At 48.4% G+C, this 18,576-nt stretch overlaps 1 protein-coding gene across 5 annotated transcripts in view; it reads right to left on the bottom strand.

Moving 5' to 3' along the window:
• The window catches only part of ST3GAL3 (ST3 beta-galactoside alpha-2,3-sialyltransferase 3), a 205,250-nt gene extending 186,896 nt beyond the window's left edge, over positions 1-18,354 (bottom strand). For 2 of the 5 annotated variants that reach the window (XM_061345034.1, XM_061345032.1), the window contains exon 1: positions 7,013-7,155. In XM_061345034.1, the coding sequence (XP_061201018.1) occupies positions 7,013-7,026 (14 nt within the window). In that variant the 5' untranslated portion in view covers positions 7,027-7,155. Of the gene's footprint in view, positions 1-7,012; positions 7,158-7,779; positions 7,868-18,151 lie in introns of those variants that run through there. The other 3 variants (XM_061345031.1, XM_061345033.1, XM_061345030.1) reach the window with 3 other exon arrangements.
• Positions 18,355-18,576: the final 222 nt, after the last annotated feature.

The raw sequence follows: 18,576 nt of genomic DNA on the forward strand, positions 1-18,576 counted from the left end.
GCAACACAAATGGAAAGATGGAGAAATACAAAGGCTTGAACAGGGACTCAAACAGTAACAAGACTGCTGTTGTCAGAAAAAGCAAGAGTATTCTTACTATTTTAGGATGCAAAACGAAGGCCCGACTGTGTGTACGGAAATGGAGAAGTATTCTTGCACTTTGCTTTCTATCTTGCTAAAAAGTCAGAACTAAAACAGCAACACAGGGCTGAAAGAGCTAAAATGAAGACAGAATAACGGTGAGCACAAGTACAGCATTACAATCACTCCTCAATCCACAAAGTGTTTAGGGTGCTATGCTCTTACTGCCCTTCACTAAATCTGCCCCTAAAGCCTGAGGAGTGTTCAGGGAGCTTTCTTCCTCTGGAGATATCTCGAGGATGAAGCAACATTACGCTTGCTCCCTCAACAGCACTGTAACTTACCATTTCTCATTGCCCCAGCAGTTTTGCCCTGCACTGTTAACATTACAGCAGCACCATGCCTGGACAGACAGCAGGGTCCTTAGAACAGCAAGGTTGTAAAGTAACACGAGGTGTTTCACTAAATACATGGTAACATGTCAGAAAAAGATGAAGCACTTTCATTCCCCTATGTCTTTAGCCTACCTTGCGAATCAGTCTTCTAGAAGACAGAGAAGTACTGATGAACTTCTTAAATTTTGTTTTTAATTCTTTTATTGACCTTAGAAGTTCTGATCCATATTCACTGAGAAGACTGTCTGTTCTGTCCTGGAGGGGCTGCCTCTAGTGAAGAGGGCAGGCAGCTCTTTGTGGTTCCATCAAACAGACAGAGCACTCAGGAACATACACATCCATCTCCAGCCAAGAGAAAATTAACTGGCAAAACTACAGCTGTGGAAGATACTACCACAACTGAATGTCCTGCTTTGCAAGAGTTTAAGTTTAGCCATGCTCCTTATTCTGGCATATTAACAGGGAGCACAAAGTAGCTTGGAATAGCAGTAAGAATTTCTGGGCATTAAATCCATTTTTCTCTATTCTGCAAAGATAAAATAATCACCATCCTTAGTACACTAAAGTTTTCAGCTTCAGGCTGAACACAAGTGGAAGGTTTCAGCCCAACAGGAGAATTCTCAGGAAAGTTAAGCTACTTTACCAGAGAACTGTTAACTCCTATTTTTACACCTGTGTTTCCAATATTCACTGCTGCCTTAATAATTTTACTTCCTATTTTTAACATCTTATAAACCATCACTGTGATCCTCAAATCCCTAACGCATGTGAAAAGTAGCAAAGATTCCTTAAATCTGCAGCTGGATCCATGTTATGAGGATTTTCTAAATATTTGGTCTCAATTTTGGCCCAACAAGTACAGCACTAGGAGACTATAGAGCAGCTGAATAGACAAAGCAAACCTTGAAGTTACTAATAACTCAAACATCAGTGAATTCACTATAATCTGTCCCAATGCTGTTCCAAGTCTCTTCCTGAAAAGTAAAAATGCAACTGTTTCAGGAAACTTATACTGCTGCATAATACTATCTAAAACAGAGGTTTTAAAACTGCTAATGCACACAAGGTTAAAGTCTCTCAGGCTTTCCAGCTTGGGAAGCAGCAGAAACCATCTACCAAAAAAAACATACACACTCTCCTCCCTAATGCTAAGGCCTCAGATAGATACAGAGCAAGTGAAGTGGTTAACATCACCATTTGCTTGCCACCTTCACAACAGGGGCACGAGTGCCTTGTAATTCTACAGTATAAAAGGATATGCTCCCTCACCCACCCAACCATGAATTCAGACAGCTTAGCTCAAACTACTTTCATCAGAGATTTATGCTCCCAGTGCCAAGTTGAGCTGGCATAGAGATGTCATTTTCTACAGGGGCACTCCTGCATTTCCTTCTTCTGGCAAAGGCAAGTAGGACAGTAACTTCCAGAGATGATGCTCTGAACATAAAACTATTACATGCTTCTTTCTACAAAGGGAACAAGTTTGTCTCCACGGCCTAGTTGCTCACTGACTGAATGTCTTTCATTTAACAACAGAATGAAGTGAGATGTCAGTGTATGCAAGATCCACCTCCTTAACGTAGAACAAATGACACCCCTAGTAACTCAAGATACAACAGTTGTACCCACACTATGTATCATCACACAGACTGTGAAGCTTTAGCCACATGCGAAAGAGCATACTCATTCCAAACCCTTATAAAAACATCCATTTCTTCGACACATTCAGCCCCCTGTACAGTAATTGACAAAAATACTACTTCACTTTGGGAGAAATCAATATATTAACATAAAGGTATGATTGCTTTTGGCTAATTTAGCCTTTTTTTTTTTGCTGTGAGACTGGTTTCCATGGAAATGCAAGCAAAGTAAAAACCTGCAACCAGAAGTGAGTCAGTTTTGCCTGTTTATGTCTCCTCAGTTCCCATGGAAACCGACATTAAAAAAAAAAAAAAAAGTACAAAAAGGATAAGGGTCCTGAAATACCTTCAGAAAATCTCTTCCCAGAGCTTTATCTCTTTGGCTGCCTTTCCAGAATTAGGGTTGAAAATAACACAGAGCAACAGATGACAGAGTAATGACTCGATTTCTTTATGGAGGCATCAACAGAACATACCTGGAGATGTTTCAAAAGCCACATTCAAACTGACAGGCTGAAAATCTACAGCTACAAATTGTATTAACTCAGGGTTTGGCAAAAGTACCTAAAGTAAAGTATGTTTTTCTTTGAATTAATTCAATGCTAAATGCAATAGGGAACAGGAAAACAGCATCACACTGTGCTTTTCTGAAGTATATTTCAATACTTTCAGAGGGGGAAAAAAAAGCTGCCTTGGGGGAATGAGTTCAATATTTACATAGCCAGGACATTTTTAATGGACTCACTCCTTCCTTACAACACATTCATTTTTAAGTTGCAAAATTAGCTATACACATACTGGGTTAAACAACAAACATCAGCATTAAATTTTACTATGACTATATTCCATCCTTCAGTTATAGGCAAAAATGCATTCCTCCGAGCTGATGAAGTTAATCTATGAGGCACTATCAGCACAATTCTATTACCCATCATACTTTTCAAAGATAATGGGGCACCTTCCTGTGTGCTATCTTTTTCACACTCATAACATCTTCCTTCCTCCTCAGAGCCAAATGCATCAGGGAAGGTGAAAGCAATAGGACCAGAAACTATTAGGAAAAGGCAGTAGTGCACCAGACCTTCAAAACCTGTTCCTGTCACTACCAGTACTATGTAAGAATTCCCTGATAACTCAGTGTCCAGAAACACAACGAACAGAGTTATAATTATCTGGTGCTGCAAGGTCCTTCTAGAATGTACAGGACAGCTAAACCTGATAGCAAAATTCTTATTTCCTTGTTTGTCTCCCACATTGTGTTATCAGTTCTGCATGCTTAGCACCCTTCATGCAACTCAACACTTAATCAGAGCTGCAGCATCTGTCACTGTTGCCTGTCTGGGAAGAACATGCAAGGGCAGCGTTCAACTCTTACCACCATTATCAGAGACTGAAACTGCATTACAGAAATCAGGAAAGAAAAAAGAAAAAGGAAAGCGTACCTCTACCCTAAACACTGTTCATATACTCCAGACAATCACCAGAACTCAAAGGTCCTCCTGCATTCCTACAGTGCTACACACCATTTTTTTGCACTTCATTGTTGCCCTGAGAACTAATAATATATTGCCACCAACATCAAACACGGCTCAGGGAAGAGTAGCCGACCATGACAGTCACTAAAAGGATGACAGAGGGGTAGCCACTGGAGGTTTGTCTTGAATGGAAGCAGCAGTCGAATATAATTCAATCTTAATTAGTTCACATTAGCTGAATTCAATCTATTCTTCACACAAGAAAGATAAGCCTTAGAGAATTAATTCTTTTGTATCTCTTCAGCATTTTGGCAAGCTGTACAGTCACACAGTAAGGATAAGAATCAGAACTCACCAAGGCATCACTCAAGGAGGACAGATTTAAAGTTAAATGGAGATGATGAGAAAAACACCGATATGTATCTTTCAGTGTATTCAAAGTTTAGCCTCCTTTCTTGGAGGTGTCAGAAGTACAAACAAAAAAATTACTTTATTCACTTGCTTTAGAAGCTAAATGCACAAACTCCAAAGTCTCAGCAGACTCCTTACAGTTACCATTCAAATTCACCCGTATCAACAACATACACAGGCAGTTTCTAGAACATCAAGTGAACAAACCATACAAGCAGCAAGTAAGCAGATCAAGTATTTTTCATCATACTCTAGAGCAAATTTGTGTCCATTATTAAATGCAGGTGTCAAGTTTACTAAAACCAGCATCTGAAGAGATTGCAAGGGTGTCAGATGTCAGGATCAGCTTAGTTTCATGCCTCCTCTCCACACAACGCAGAACAAAGACAAATGCGATTACTGAAACTAAGGAGTCACAAACAAAATAAAGACACTGGTCACAAGGAAAGAAAAAATAATTTAATAAGATAACTTACACATCAAACCCAATAATCTTAGATGAAGCACCCTGAAGCTAACACATCTAACTCAGTTTTGCCTTTGAGGATGTCAGCATGATTGTGTCAATCTTAAGGAGACTTACAAGGTCACACACTGAATTGTAATTCAGGATATAAACCCATGAACGGCTATCAAGCACCACCCTGTCTTGTGAAAGGAGCTAAGACTCCCCTTCACAAAATAGAAAGTATAATTGCACCATTACACATTGTATCATATTACTCATACTCAAGAAAGCCTAATCATGGTTAAATGAGCAACTTCAACTCTGTCATTTGTTAACTTCCAAATGCTTATTTATAGAAGCTTAACATTAACTGGTCGTATCAAGTTTCCCACTATGGGCTTTTAAATTTGTATTTTAAATCTGCGCAAGCTCCTCATGCATAAAATTCCATGATAAACAAAACTTTTCTTTGATACATGCAAAACTCCTTTAAGATCAACTGAAAACTGGTACCATCTTAGCTGTTTCCAAAAGTAATCACAGAATCTTGCCCTCTTACACTGGACTGGTGTTTACACTAATATTTCCAGGAGCTTCATCTGATATTTGAGACACAATCTATACAAGCGTCTAGAAGAAAACGAACAACAGTACAGCCCATATCCACTGTGACAGCTTATAAAGATCAATAAGCTTATTCTTCAAACTAGCATCACTGCTGAATAAGCTTAATGCAAGCACTGCAACTTCCGAGAATAAATGAAGCACATATTTTATATACAAGATGATTGAAAAGGAGAAACACAGCTAGGAAAAAGCCTGTGACATCACCTCACAGAGCTCCTGTCAGAACATCCAAAACCAGCCAATACGCTCAACAGAAATCACTCTAACTTGGCTGAAACTTAAAAGTCATCTTTCCAGGTAGAAGCATTCATTTTTAGAAATCCACAATGTTTGCATACAGATTTGCAATGCTGCATCACAAAACTCCCACAAAAGTTACCACAAAACTCCCCAGGGACTATCATGGCATAAAATAACAAACGGCACAGGAAACTAAAAGCACAAAATCCAAAGAGGTGAACCCTGAAGAAATTTAAAACTCACACCAGCACCTTGGTATGTGGCACATAAACACAGAGCTTCTCCTCCACGTTTAACAACGTTCACATACAAGCTATGGCCTGAAGGGGTTTTTTGCAGGCCTTGGGGAGTCCCAACATAATTTTTGGTGGTACGAAAGAAGTAGAGGATAGCAGGTGGTATAATTTCGTAACAGATCATCACATGGTAGAGATACATAACTGTCCTTTTTAACTACATTTTGTACTTCTTTTCATGCAGGAAGGATTTTCTATACCTCATTGACAAAAGTGCTAGTTCTCAGAAGGTCACAATCAAGATTGGAGTCCCTCTCTGAAGAACAAACCTGAAGCAACAGTCCCTGCTCAGAAAGCAACTATGCATTTCCTTTCAGAAATTCAGTCTTACAATGCCTGTTCTAGTACAAGACTCCTTAGGAGCCCTCCTGTCAAAATCACTGCATCAATGCAAATGCCACATCCAAGTCATCATCCGTCATCATGAGAAAATTACAACATGTACCAACACATACAGAGCAGGCAGAGGTATAACAATATTAAATGCAATAAGTATTACAGCAGAAATCTCCACCAGTAACGCTACACAGTGAAGAAGGAACTTGACCGACAGCTTTTTTGTCAGACTGGAAAACAATCCTGGATGAGTGTTTCTCAGCCACTGATCCAGGGAGCAATGGTCAGCTGAGAGACGTCTGAAACAGCCCGTGGAACAGCTGCAAAGAAGGCTGGCTTGTGTTTTGGGCAGGAGGGGGAGAGGAGTGAATTGATATTTTCAGTAAACACTTCTCACAAGCAAGTAAGAAAGCAGTCACCACAAGAAAAAATAAGAGCAGTTACTGAGCAATCAAACTTCAGCCTAATTTATATCTCTTTGCAGGTAAAACCTCCCATAGCATTACTGCACAGTACAATCCTCAGATTGTATTCAATGAGGTCAGATGTCTCTTTAGACTTAAAGAGATTGAGAGACATCCTTTCAGATGAGAGATAGTTGGCACATAAATGGAAGATGAGGATTTCTGAAGGGCAAAGAAAGATGACGAGATAGCTGGCATATATGATTACAAAAGGAAATTAAAATCCACCAGAGAAAAAAAAAACCTCACCTCAGATACTGTAAAATGTACAGAAATGTTCAGGGAACAAAAGCTTCAGCACATAAAACTATTCTGACAATTAAGAATAAACTAACAAAGGATATTGTAAGAACTGGAATTTTCAATATTACAATCATAGAGCACGAACCTGCTTTTGTACCCAGTGATAAAAGTAAAGCCATAAAGAGCATTAGGTAATCACAAATTCAACCCCTTAAGCATACTAAAAGCTCCAGCATTTGATTGGTCTTAATCACATTCCACTAATACCGGTAAATCAGAATCACCTCAGTACTACTGCAACAATTTGACAGGCATTTCAGGGAGCCCAGAAGGAGTTACACAGACCTCATACTTACTTGAATCTTCCCATCTGAGGAGGTGCAACTTCCAAGCGGAATAGTACAGAAATCCCAGTACCAGAAAGAGGCAGAGGGCTAGCAGCAGGTTACGCATAAACACCAACAGTCCCATCTTCACATTAAATCTGCTCTTCTACATGACCTGAGAACGAAAAACGGGTTGAGGTTGGAGCCACCTTCTCCGACGGTCATCCTCCCAAAACACACAATTCCATACCCACAATAATGCACAGATCCAAACCCACGCTCTTCGCGTGCTACCTGACCTGCATCAGTGAAATTAATGACCACCCTCAGCAGCTGCGAGGTTTTCGTCTCACAAGGGTAAATGCTATTCCGGGAAGGTAGAAGGCCACTGCCACGCTGCACCAGGACAGCGCTGCAAGCCCCCATCCGGACTTATGCCCCAGCCCACTTCAGATAAATACCCTCCGGAACCGCCACACACAGCGGGGCCTTGGCGAGCATCGCGCTCCACCCAAGCTTAGGGCAGCCGGGACGCGCCACAGAGCCCTGGGGCGCCCGGGGTGCCTCAGGACAGCGGGGCCGGCGGGAGCCCGGAGGCCTCGCAGGTCCCGGCAGGAGCCCCGGGCACGCCGCAGGGAAGACGCTGCCCGGGGACTAGGGCCGCCTGGAATCCGAATTGGAACGGGAACCGCTGGGCTGGCAGGAGGGCGCGGGCCGGGCACCCCGCCGCCCGTCCCCGCCTCGTCGAGCTCCGCTCCCAGCCCCGGCCCTGCTGGATCCCCCCCACCCCTCCTCACCCGGCCGCCGCCGGCGCTGGGGGCTCGGCCGCCGGCTGCGGCCCCCGTTCGCGGGGCTGCGGGCGCCGCCATGCCGGGCGCGGCGCAGCGGGACCGGCCGCCGCGGCTCTGAGGGGCACAGCGGCCGCCAATGGGGCGCCGGGGCGGGCCGCAGCGCTGCCGACCCGCCCGCATAGCGGCCGCCGTCGGCCAATGGAGCGGTGCGGGGGGCCGCGCCCGTAGCCTATCGCGGGAGGCGCCCGCAGCCAATGGCAGGAGGGAGGGCGGCTGGGGGTCGTCGCCGGAGGGGCGCTGCGGCAGGGCGGTGGCGCGCATGCGCGGGAGGCTCTTGCGAATCCCCCCTCCCGTTAATCGGGGAGCTGCGCTGCATACACGCGAGCGCTTCGGTGGCACTGCTCGTCCTTCGAATCACTGCCCCGCTTCCAAGTCACTCAGGCACCTCCAAATCATTGTGGTGACTCCAAGTACTCCGGTAAGCTTCCTCCAGACATGGCATTGCAGGAGCCCTCCAAACGCTGCACCGTCAGGCTCTGCATTGTGTCATTGTTCCGAGCACTACACAACACTGCACCTTCCCGCAGCTGAGACACCTCCAGATATTGCAGTCCCGTGCAGCCACGACACTGTACCACACCTCCCTCCTAACCAGCTGCTGCATCCCAGCAGTGATGTTGCATTGCCTAGCGTCGAGTCACTGCATTGCAGTGCACTGCATCTCCCTCCAACTGTGGCACTGCCCTATCTCCGGACACTGCACAGAGCAGCTCTCACCACTACACTGCTCTCTGCCCAGCCTAGCCTGCATTCACTGCATGGAGTAGCCCAACACTGTCTTGCTTCCAGTCACTGAACCGCACTGCACCTAGCCACACCACACAGTCCAGTTTAGCACTCAGTCACTGGCCTAGGTCACTGCCTTCACACTATCCTCCAAATTCTGCAGGTCCTTACACCACTGCGTACCCAGCAAGGTGCTGCATAGCATGTGTCACATCCCTGAGCTTCCCAAGCATTGCTCAGCCTGCTGCTGGATCATGCCAGGCTGCAAGTGATGTGCAAAGAGTAAGGTTAAAAGTTATAAAATGAGCAATCCTGTGTTGAAACAATGGGATGTATCTAACCTTGAAGAACAACATGGGCAGGGAAAGCCCCAAGGTAAGAAAGGCTGTAAACTTCTGGTTCGCGGTTTTATGTTTACTGACTTAAATACACATGTATGTCTTTGTACAGAGTTTAGATAGGAGTGGATCCTTAACTAACCTTGGATAGTTACAATGCCAAGATACACACCCCATTGTGAATAATGAGCATGATAGTTAGGGGACCTCTCTAATTGTTTTAAACGTGAAGCTAAATGCATAAACATTAAAATGTGTAACCATAGGCAGTAGAGGAAATTTTTGTTCTCCAATCAGTTGTATCTTGCTACTATAAATATCAGGCGAATCAAAATGCCTGTGTGCCAGCACTGTTAGATGCCTAGCACCTGATTCTGCAGAACTGAAATAAAAACAAGTATCTCGACCCTGTGTGTTGATTGGCTTATTGCACACTGCATGAAGAACCCTCATTTTAGGGATAACACAAGGACCACACTGGGCTGCATAGACCACATCAGCTGCCCTCCCACAGCACAGTACAGCTCACACCGCACAGTTCCTGTTAGATTACATCTCCACCTTCTCACTGCAGTGGTGGGGCCAGCCCACATCTCATCCTTCCCATAGCATTGCCCTCCTTCCTGTTGGCCCCACAGCCTTGCTGGGTAGCCTTAGTACTCATTAGGCACAGGACCAGTGAGAAACACAAGTACAAGGCAACACAGGGAGGGAATGATAAAGCAGAGAATTATTAGGCGGGGGGGGGGTGTGGGGTGGGGGAGTCATCTGAAAGGAAAGAGACCATAAGGAGTAAACCTGCACATTCAGGACAGCAAAGCAGCCCAATGGTTTTGGTTTCCTGTTTTCACCCTCCCTGAGACACTGATAACAAGCAAAACAAAAAGTCACATGAGTTTAAGGGAAACCAAGTAGGATGATGTCCAGTGTGGTGGCAGCTCCCACTTGCAGGCAAGCCCAGGTGCTGATGCTGACCAGCAGCCATTGCCTTGGAGGGCACACAGCCAACCGAGCACTGTCTGACTCTGCTCCCCAGCACTTGGTGAGAGGCAGAGTCCACACAAGTCACAGGGAGAGCAACCGGGTGCTCCCCTGGTCCCACTTTCACAGCCAGAAACTCCCTTTGTGTTCACCATGAGTGAAGTCATTGTGAGCTGACTGCAAGAATGGCACCCACACAGCCAGGCTCACAGAGCTGCCACACTCCTCCGCAGAGACATGTGTTGCACTAATGTCCTATTATGTTGTTTTGGATGCAAATAACTTCTAGATACAGCACAGGAGACCAACAGACTCATGCCAACACTCAGGGATCACTGGTACCCATATCCCCCTTGAGGAAGTACATGGACAAGGGGCCACATCCATCTGCAGGTCTGCTCCCCACACTGATGGGACACATCAACCCCAGCTCCCCAGACTCTCTCAGGATGCCGGTTGCTCTCACACAGCCAAGGCAGCATCCTTACCCCCGGCTTCACAGCTCCACAGCAGCCAAGGCCAGGCCGTGCAGCCTCTTCTGCCAGCCCTGACTCAGACAACGGGCTTATTTTCTCCAATAACCCCACTGACTCCTGCACTGCATCATGTCTTGCTGGAGCCCAGCTTTGCTTTACAAATACTTTATGCCAGCACCTCTCTTCACCTCTTCATCCCTCCATCCGTGTAAGCCAGATCTCTTCTCCTTGTCCTGACCCCCATGATGTCTGAGCAACATGGAGCTGCCCGTAATGCCTGCAACTGCTGCACCACATCTGCTCTGACCATCCTCAAACCTCACCTAAACTGCCTCAACTCTACTGCTTGTGCACTCAGAGTTTACACCCTGCACTCTGCAGGCACAGCGGGTGATCTGATTTGGATGATAAGCAGGGACCTACAGCACCAAGACAGATAATGACAAGGCTGGGGCTTGCTCCTGAGCCCGTGTTTGTCATTCAAGAAACTCTATCCCCCGTTATCAGGTGTCTGTGTGCTGCAAAGAGCCCAGGATGAAGTCACCCTTCTTGCAGCCTGGAAAAAGCTCAGGAGGCAAGCGCAACGCATCCATGGAAATCAGGTACCAGCTCCTGGCAGCTGTCTAACAGCCATGAAATGAATTAAGGCAATGATTAGTGGAGTGATTTGGTTCAAGTAGCAGGACTTCAGTCTGAACATGTTCCTACTTACATGTTTCATTCGCAGGCAGATGTCAAGCTGGATGTTGCTAGGAGATCGACAGCAGGGGGAATAATTAAGTCTGATTAAATCCTATCATATTGCTGTACTGCTTTCCAGAATGCTCTGGAGCTTTTCAAAGCCAAGCTGACCAAATGAAAGGGCAAGACCTGCATTCCATCCTGGCTCATAAAACCCGCTTGCAGCCAACCCATTGAGTCTGTGCATCCTCACGTGTCAGTAGAGCTTTTCCATGGCAATGGTGGTCACAAGCTGGGAAAAATAAAGGCTTGGGTAGAGGGCATGGCTGGTGGCTGTATTAGCAGGTAACACAGGACAGTGAGGACTGGTTGCATCTGGAGAAGGCAATGAGTGGTCCTACACCGCATGTCTGCATCAAACCCGCGTGCTGCTTCGGGGACTCATGTTGGACTAGACGTAACCTGGTGCCCTCTGCATGGAGAGCATGCCTGGGTCAAGGCTGTGCCAGGGATCAGGCGCTGGTTCTGCTCCTCACGTCCCCAGTGGGGCTTGGGCACATCAGGGCAACAAACTTCCTCCTTCCATTCCTATTGAAGGATCCCACCTGTGGCATGCTGAAATCCCTCTGCAAACGCACGTCACATGTGGTGCTGAGCACCACAGGGCGTTTCTGCTGAAATGATGCCTGTTTGCTTTTCTCTTTCATGGTGACTGAGGCGCACATTATACAGGGTGACACATAAAGGTAAATAACAGCTACATGTTCTTTTCCCACCACTAAATAAAGTTATGCTCTATCTGCATCGGTTGCTAAACACACACACACGTCAGCCTCTGGGCTCCCTGCGTAGTGGGACTGCTAATCTCATTTTGACTCTGTCCTATAAAAATTCTCATTCGAATACTTACTCTGTAATCCTTCCCCCCAAATTACACGTCATCAAATCAGACCTAATACTAATTAATGCAATGTTTTATTATTCATTAAATACCACTAAATACCACAGCAAAGACCTCTTTCCACTAATGGCTAGATAGAGGTTACCTCTGCTGATGCACAGGCTCAGGGAATGCAGTCTGGGAACACAACTCCGGACAAACTTGTTCCATTACACACTCATTTCATATTATTCCTAAAAACAGGCTCTGAGTGGGATTAGTCTGTGGAGAGTCCTTTACATTTCTGGTGCTCTGGCTACTTTAAGAACAGAAACATTGAACAGCATCACCGACAAGCTCACACAAACCAAGCTAAACCAAGCTGAACTTGACTGAAGATGTTTTCAGCAGCAAAGAGCCACACTTACCGCTGTGGGTGCAGGCAAACCCAGAGCCTGCCTGAACAGCTCCCTGAGCCCTCTGCCCACCTGGACCAGGCTTCCCAAGGTCTTCCTTAGATGAGCGGATCCAGCAGCCCTGCCTGACACGTGGCTGTGCAAGCAGCTGGCCAGCACATCGCTCGGCAGTTCACCTCCCTGCATTAATTCCAGTACGCTATGCTTGGTTCATGTGTGTTTCCAAGAAAGGAGGTAGGCTTGAACTGAAGGCAAACGGAGACTCCCACCTCCCTGGGTCTGTTTCCGGAGTCCCTCACCCTCACGTTCAGAAGAGCAGCCCACATCCCTGTGTCTGGCTTCAGCTTGCAGACATACCATTTTGTTCTGCCTTCTGCTTGATTAAAGAGCCTTTCAGAGCCTGGCATGTTCTCTTTGTGACACTACACATATGCTGCAAGCAAACCCCCTCTCATCCATCTTTCTGATAAGCTAAATATACTGAGTTGCTTAATTCTCTTACTGCCAGGCTTTTCCTCCCACCCTCAAGCCATTTTTTGCATTTCTTCTCTCCACAGCCTGTCTGACTATCCTGAATCCTTTTCAACACACAGAATCCCACAACAAGCCTCCCTAATGCTCTGACACGGGGATTAAATCTGGTTTTACTCCATTCACTGTCTCAAAAGGCTGTGTTGGTCCTCTCTGCCATAGCATCAAATAAAGCATTCAGGCAAGATTGTCCCAGATCTTTTCCAGAGCTGCCACTGGCAGGTTAGAGGCACCTGGGCTCAGTGTGTGCCTCAACTGCACATCCAGGACACTGATGCATGGAGCTGGGTGGTGGGGGACACTTTACCAAGGGAGGTGTGATCACAGACACCTCCCTTGCTCGCTCCCTGTCCTGGGATTGTGGACGTCGTGGCTGCCTCTCCAGCAGCATCCCTGAACAGCCTGCAAAGGTGGCATTGCACCTGCAGGAACACGATACAGGGTGCCGTGCCCGCAGGTTCTTGGGGTCCAAGAGACCACCTGCAGGCAGAGTCCTGTGGGATTTCCCTCTGGCCAGTAGCTGTTTTACCCAGACAAGTCAGCACCTCCACTTCCCAGGTGCTGCAGGCTCAGGTCACCCATCCATGGCTGGACCCAGACCCCATCACAGGGGACATGGGTGCCACATTGAGGGGCTTAGAGAGCTGAGCCTCACAACAGAAGCAAGGTTTGCTGAGTCTCCTCTGCTCCCCAGGAACACACATCCCAGCTCTCAGCAGGTTGCTGTGCAATAGGGGAGAGCACAGGACCAAGCAGTGCCTGCTGGCAGCCAGGCTACATTCAGTGTGATGCCAGGGAAGTATTTTGCAGTGCCTCTTAGCATTTCACCCAACCTGCTTTCAGTGACAGCAGTCACTGGGGGATCTGGTGCGCTGCTGAGTGTCTGGGCTGCACACCATGAAAACAGCCTCTCAGAAATAATGACCTGGGTGGTTTCCACCTTTAGTTTTGCCCCTTTAAGAGCCCAGCTCAAACAGTCCTGGTATATTTGTCATTCAAAGGGTTTTCTTCCTCCCCATCAGTCCTGTCAGCAAAGCCTACCTGAGACTCAGGAGTGAAACAGGGAACCTTTCCCAGCCACCGGATATCACAGTGCTCTTCCTCATGCTGGTGCTGAGGGATCCTTTAAGGAGCCCAGCTCCGGCTGTGCCCACGCTGCCTCTCCAGAGCCAGGAGCACACAACTGGATCACTGCCACTGGGTTTCTCAGGCAATCACTGAATAAACCTGAATTTCAGTGATGGTGAGAGCTGTGATGGTCATGAACCCCGACAGGCTCACCCCAAGCCCTCCAGGCAGGCATTGCCCTATCTCCTCTTGTGCTGTAAAACAGCTGAAAGAGGCAGGAGGCAGGTACCAGCTGCTGCCTCCTCTCCAATGAAATGGCAGGAGTGACCCCATCTCACTGTCACGAAGGGGAGCAAATTTGGCACAGCAGCAGCAACACAAGGAGAAGCTGCAGCTCCACAAACCAGCCAGGTTCATGCCACAGGCCCAAGTAACTCACAAACAACATTGTGATGGCATAACCATGGGCTCTCCTAAACACGTGTTAATGTTTAACAAACTCTTGGCTGGTGGGAGGCAGCATAACTCAGAGAGCCAAAGAAACGGGCAGAGGAACAGCAAAGGGACCCAGACTGGGGAGGTAAAAGCACAGGTAATGGCATCCTGAGTGCTGTGCTACACAGCACAGACCTTGCAGAGAAACTCCTCCGTGGGCAAAAGGAAAGGTGTAGGTAGTGGGAGACCAGAAGCATGCACAGAGCACACTTTGCCTGCTCCACCATCATCAACAATGACACAGGAGTTTATTATAAAGAATTAATCACAGTATCACAGTATGTTAGAGATTGGAAGGGACCTCAAAAGATCATCTAGACCAATCCCCCTGCCAGAGCAGGAACACCTAGATAAGGTTACACAGGAACGCATCCAGGCGGGTTTTGAATGTCTCCAAAGAAGGAGACTCCACAACCTCCCTGGGCAGCCTGTTCCAGTGTTCCATCACCCTCACTGAGAAGAAGTTTCTTCTCAGGTTTAAGTGGAACCTCTTGTGCTCCAATTTGTACCCATTTCCCCTTGTCCTTTCATTGTTTGCCACTGAGAAGAGCCTGGCTCCATCCTCGTGACACTCCCCCTTTATATATTTATATACACTAATAAGGTCACCCTTCAATCTCCTCTTCTCCAAACTATAGAGACCCAGCTCCCTCAGCCTCTCCTCATAAGGGAGATGCTCCACTCCCTTAATCATCTTAGTTGCCCTGCGCTGGACTCTCTCCAGCAGGTCCCTGTCCTTTTTAAACTGACATGAGGCTCATGATAGCTGAACAACAGCTATGTTTTGAGATCTGTCAGAGAGCCAGGTCTTAATGGAGAGACACCAATCACAGGGAGCGTACCCAGACCCCCAGTGACCACTTCCTGGTCCAGTTTTTAAAGCCAACTGTCTAGATGGCAAGATGAAGGCTTACATCTGTGGCTGACAAAATACTGAACAGGCTGCTTGCTGCTACAGCACACGCTGAACAGCCTGATAAAACAATCACAACCCACGGCACAGTCACGGGCTGCAGAGGAAGGGTGTTGGGAACGCCAGAGGACAGGCTGTACCGCAGGGTGGAGGGCATCCCAGAAAGCAGGGAGAAGTGTTAATAGGGAAAAGCCAAAGAGAGCTGGCCTCACACACGTCTGCTGCTATGAGCCTGCACTGCAGCACCTTGGCACTGGGAGCTGCGAGCGAGCAGCACGTGGATGTGACTTCCGAGCAGTGCTTGTACCTCTACAGCTCTGGCAAAGTCAGCTTGGTGTCTGGTCCAGCCCTCCAGGCTGCAGAAAGGATGCAGAAGCCCCAAGGAGCAGCCACCCCATCATGACAAGGGAGCTAAGGCTGGGAAATGCAGCGAATAAAGCTGTGCAGGGTGTGAGGAGTGCCGCAGGGGAAGGTCTCCTTGCGGATGGGGGAACAGAGCAGTGCTATGGGCAGCGTGTCGGCGCAGCAGAGAGAAGTGAGGGGTGCAAAGGTGAGGAATTGCAGATGAAGAAACTCAAGCTCGGAATTAAGCACGTTCCTTTGCAGCACAGTGGCTGAAGGCTGTAGGGGTGGCCGTCCCCATGGCAGAGCAGCTCACAGATAGGATTAGATGGTCTCAGCTTCTGATTTAATTTGTTATATCTGTGGCTCAGGCATGAAGCAGAGCTGCTGCATGGTCAAACCTCTTGTTTCCCTCTGAACAGTGCTTCCATCCCTCACAATCATCGCTCCTGATGCTCCAGCAGGAAAGCAGAGACCAGGACTGATTCCCACACGCTGCAGAAGGCAGTGGGGAGGTGTGGAAGGGCTCAGCCTCAGGACAGTCTCTTCACCTGCTCTTCTGGCTCATGCATGTGTTTATGTAAAACCAGGCACAATATCCTGACTGGGCTCCCTGGCATTACATTGCTCTTGGCACAGGCAGGCTGCCTGCCCGTAGCAGCACACATTGCCAGCCTTTTGCCCAGGGAATGCCACACTTCCAGCCTGCAGCAAGCAAGCCTTTGTACAGCTTCATCTGTGACACTGTGGTGATTTAGCCACATGGCCACGGGTTCCTCTTTCCAGCCTTTTCAACCTGAACCCCACCTTATCTCCACCTCTCCCTGGTGAGCTACACCCTCTGAACGCGAGTAACACATCAGCAACCTTCCTGCGATGCAGCAGCCAGCTCTGCTGCTTGAACTGGTCTCTCCCATGTGTGCCCAAGCAAACCGGTGCCAAAACCCACACTGCAAGCACAGTAACCCACAGCGCTGCTGGTTCAGTCCCATTTACAAACCTCCTCCGTTTGCATCGCTCTGATCTCTTGTCCTGAGGAAATGGCTGAGCTCCAGTGCCGGTCTCTGGTGAGCTGCACTCCTGTGGCAGCCGACCTGTGCCCTGTTTGAGGTTTCATGATGTCACTTGTCATGATTTCAGGCACAAAGAGTGGCTGTGTGCTATTTTCTTTGACAGCATGGGTATGAGCACATTCATTTGGAGTAATTTCACGTCACCTTTGCTAGCCCCATTTCTGAGATTATGTGTTATAAAAAGCATCAGTTTTGCAATGTGACCTGTGCTGGTTGTACTGCAGATGCTCCTTTTGTCTGCAGAGCCACAGGCTGCATCCCCTCCGTGTGTGAGGTCCCCTTCTTGAAACTCCCCGTGATGCACTGGGGACATCAAAACCTCCCAGGGTGCAGGGCCATGTACCCAGAGGGAAGATGCTCACTGCAGCATACTACTGTCTGTTCAACCAAGGTCAGGTCAAGCATGATGCTCAGGAAAGGGACCGAGGGGAGGTAGTGAGGGGCCAGGGTGAGGAGAGTCAGTGGGAGGAAACAGCACCAGACAACTCCATGTCTTTGCACAAATCCCACCAGTCCCCAGGAAGGCGGTGGGAGAAGGTGCTGGAGCTGCCAGTGCAGGTGCTTCACCCATAGAAGAGAGGAGAGCTGCCTGGCATGGGGTGCTGGGCTGTGAGGGACCCAGCTGAAGCAGCCCCACCATGTCCTGGTGCCTGTCCCACATCTGGGTGCTGAGGTTTATCTGCTCCCAAGGAAAGGAAAAGAAGGGAAAGGAAGAGAAGGAAGAGAAGGAAAAGGAAGGAGAGGAGCCACGCAGCATGGGGTGTGGGGCAGAGCAGGGCTGGTGGAGCTGGTTATGGGTTTGCATCACACTGACCCCTGTGCTGCAGGATGTGGCCAAGGTTTCAGGCTTTGCTGCAGGGCATGAACACATCGTGTTCTGGAGATTCAGCACTTGTGGCAACCTGTGTGTTCTTGCAGCCGCTTTGCATAACCAGGAGTTAGTGCAACCAGGAGGAAGTGCCTCTGGGTGCTGTGTTTGCTGGCAGGACATGGGCTAACAGCAGCCATGAGGAGGCAGCAGCCAGCCACACGCAGGGGACGCAGGCAGAGGGGGAGATGCTGCAGCACAGCAAACCTCTCCGGGTACATCACCAGCATCCACACAACCCCACCGTGGCAGGTACAACACAACAGGACGAGGGGGACATCCTGTAGCAAGAGAGGTCCCAGAAAGCATGTGTACGGAGCTGCCAGGCATGGAGGACTCTGTCCCAGCAGCCACAGGAGAGCATCCAGGCCAGCAGGTTCCCCATTCCCCACACACTGTAGCCCGCACAATCACGCAGCAAGAAGGCAAGGACAGAGCTCAGCCTCCCAGCAAAGCTTCCCACCCTGCTCCCCCAGGAACCAGCCCCCTGTGCCATGGCAGAGGGAGTAGGAACATCCTGTAGCCATTACCTGAAGCACTGGTACACTGGGGAAGCCAGCAGGTCCACAGGGATGGGCAGATGCCGCTGCTCAGGGCTGGAGCTCTCAGGGCTCAGCACCCAGTTGAGGGAGGTTTGTACCTGCATCAGGACTGGTCCTTCCAATGCAGGGCTGGGGGAAGCTAACCACAGAGAGATGTTGGTGCCAATGACATTCTGCCTGACAGACCGGTTCCTGGTGAATGGGAGAAATCAGCACCGTTGGTTCACGAAGACGCACAGGCGGGTCCTTGTGTTCAGAGTCCAGCACCTACAGCCCATCTGGATTGATGTGTGAGCCCTGGCACAAAGCTGGGCAAAGCAGCCTGCTCCAGCTCCCCATATGACCCAGCCATGAACCCTGGCACTGCTGGGAGCATTGGGCTGTTCCACCCTCCACCAGCACCCAGGACACAA

The sequence above is a fragment of the Neopsephotus bourkii genome, unplaced genomic scaffold (assembly GCF_033783945.1).
Source record: "Neopsephotus bourkii isolate Nb327-2 ecotype Australia unplaced genomic scaffold, CSIRO-AGI_Nbou_v1 NB_234, whole genome shotgun sequence".
Lineage (NCBI taxonomy): Eukaryota > Metazoa > Chordata > Aves > Psittaciformes > Psittacidae > Neopsephotus > Neopsephotus bourkii.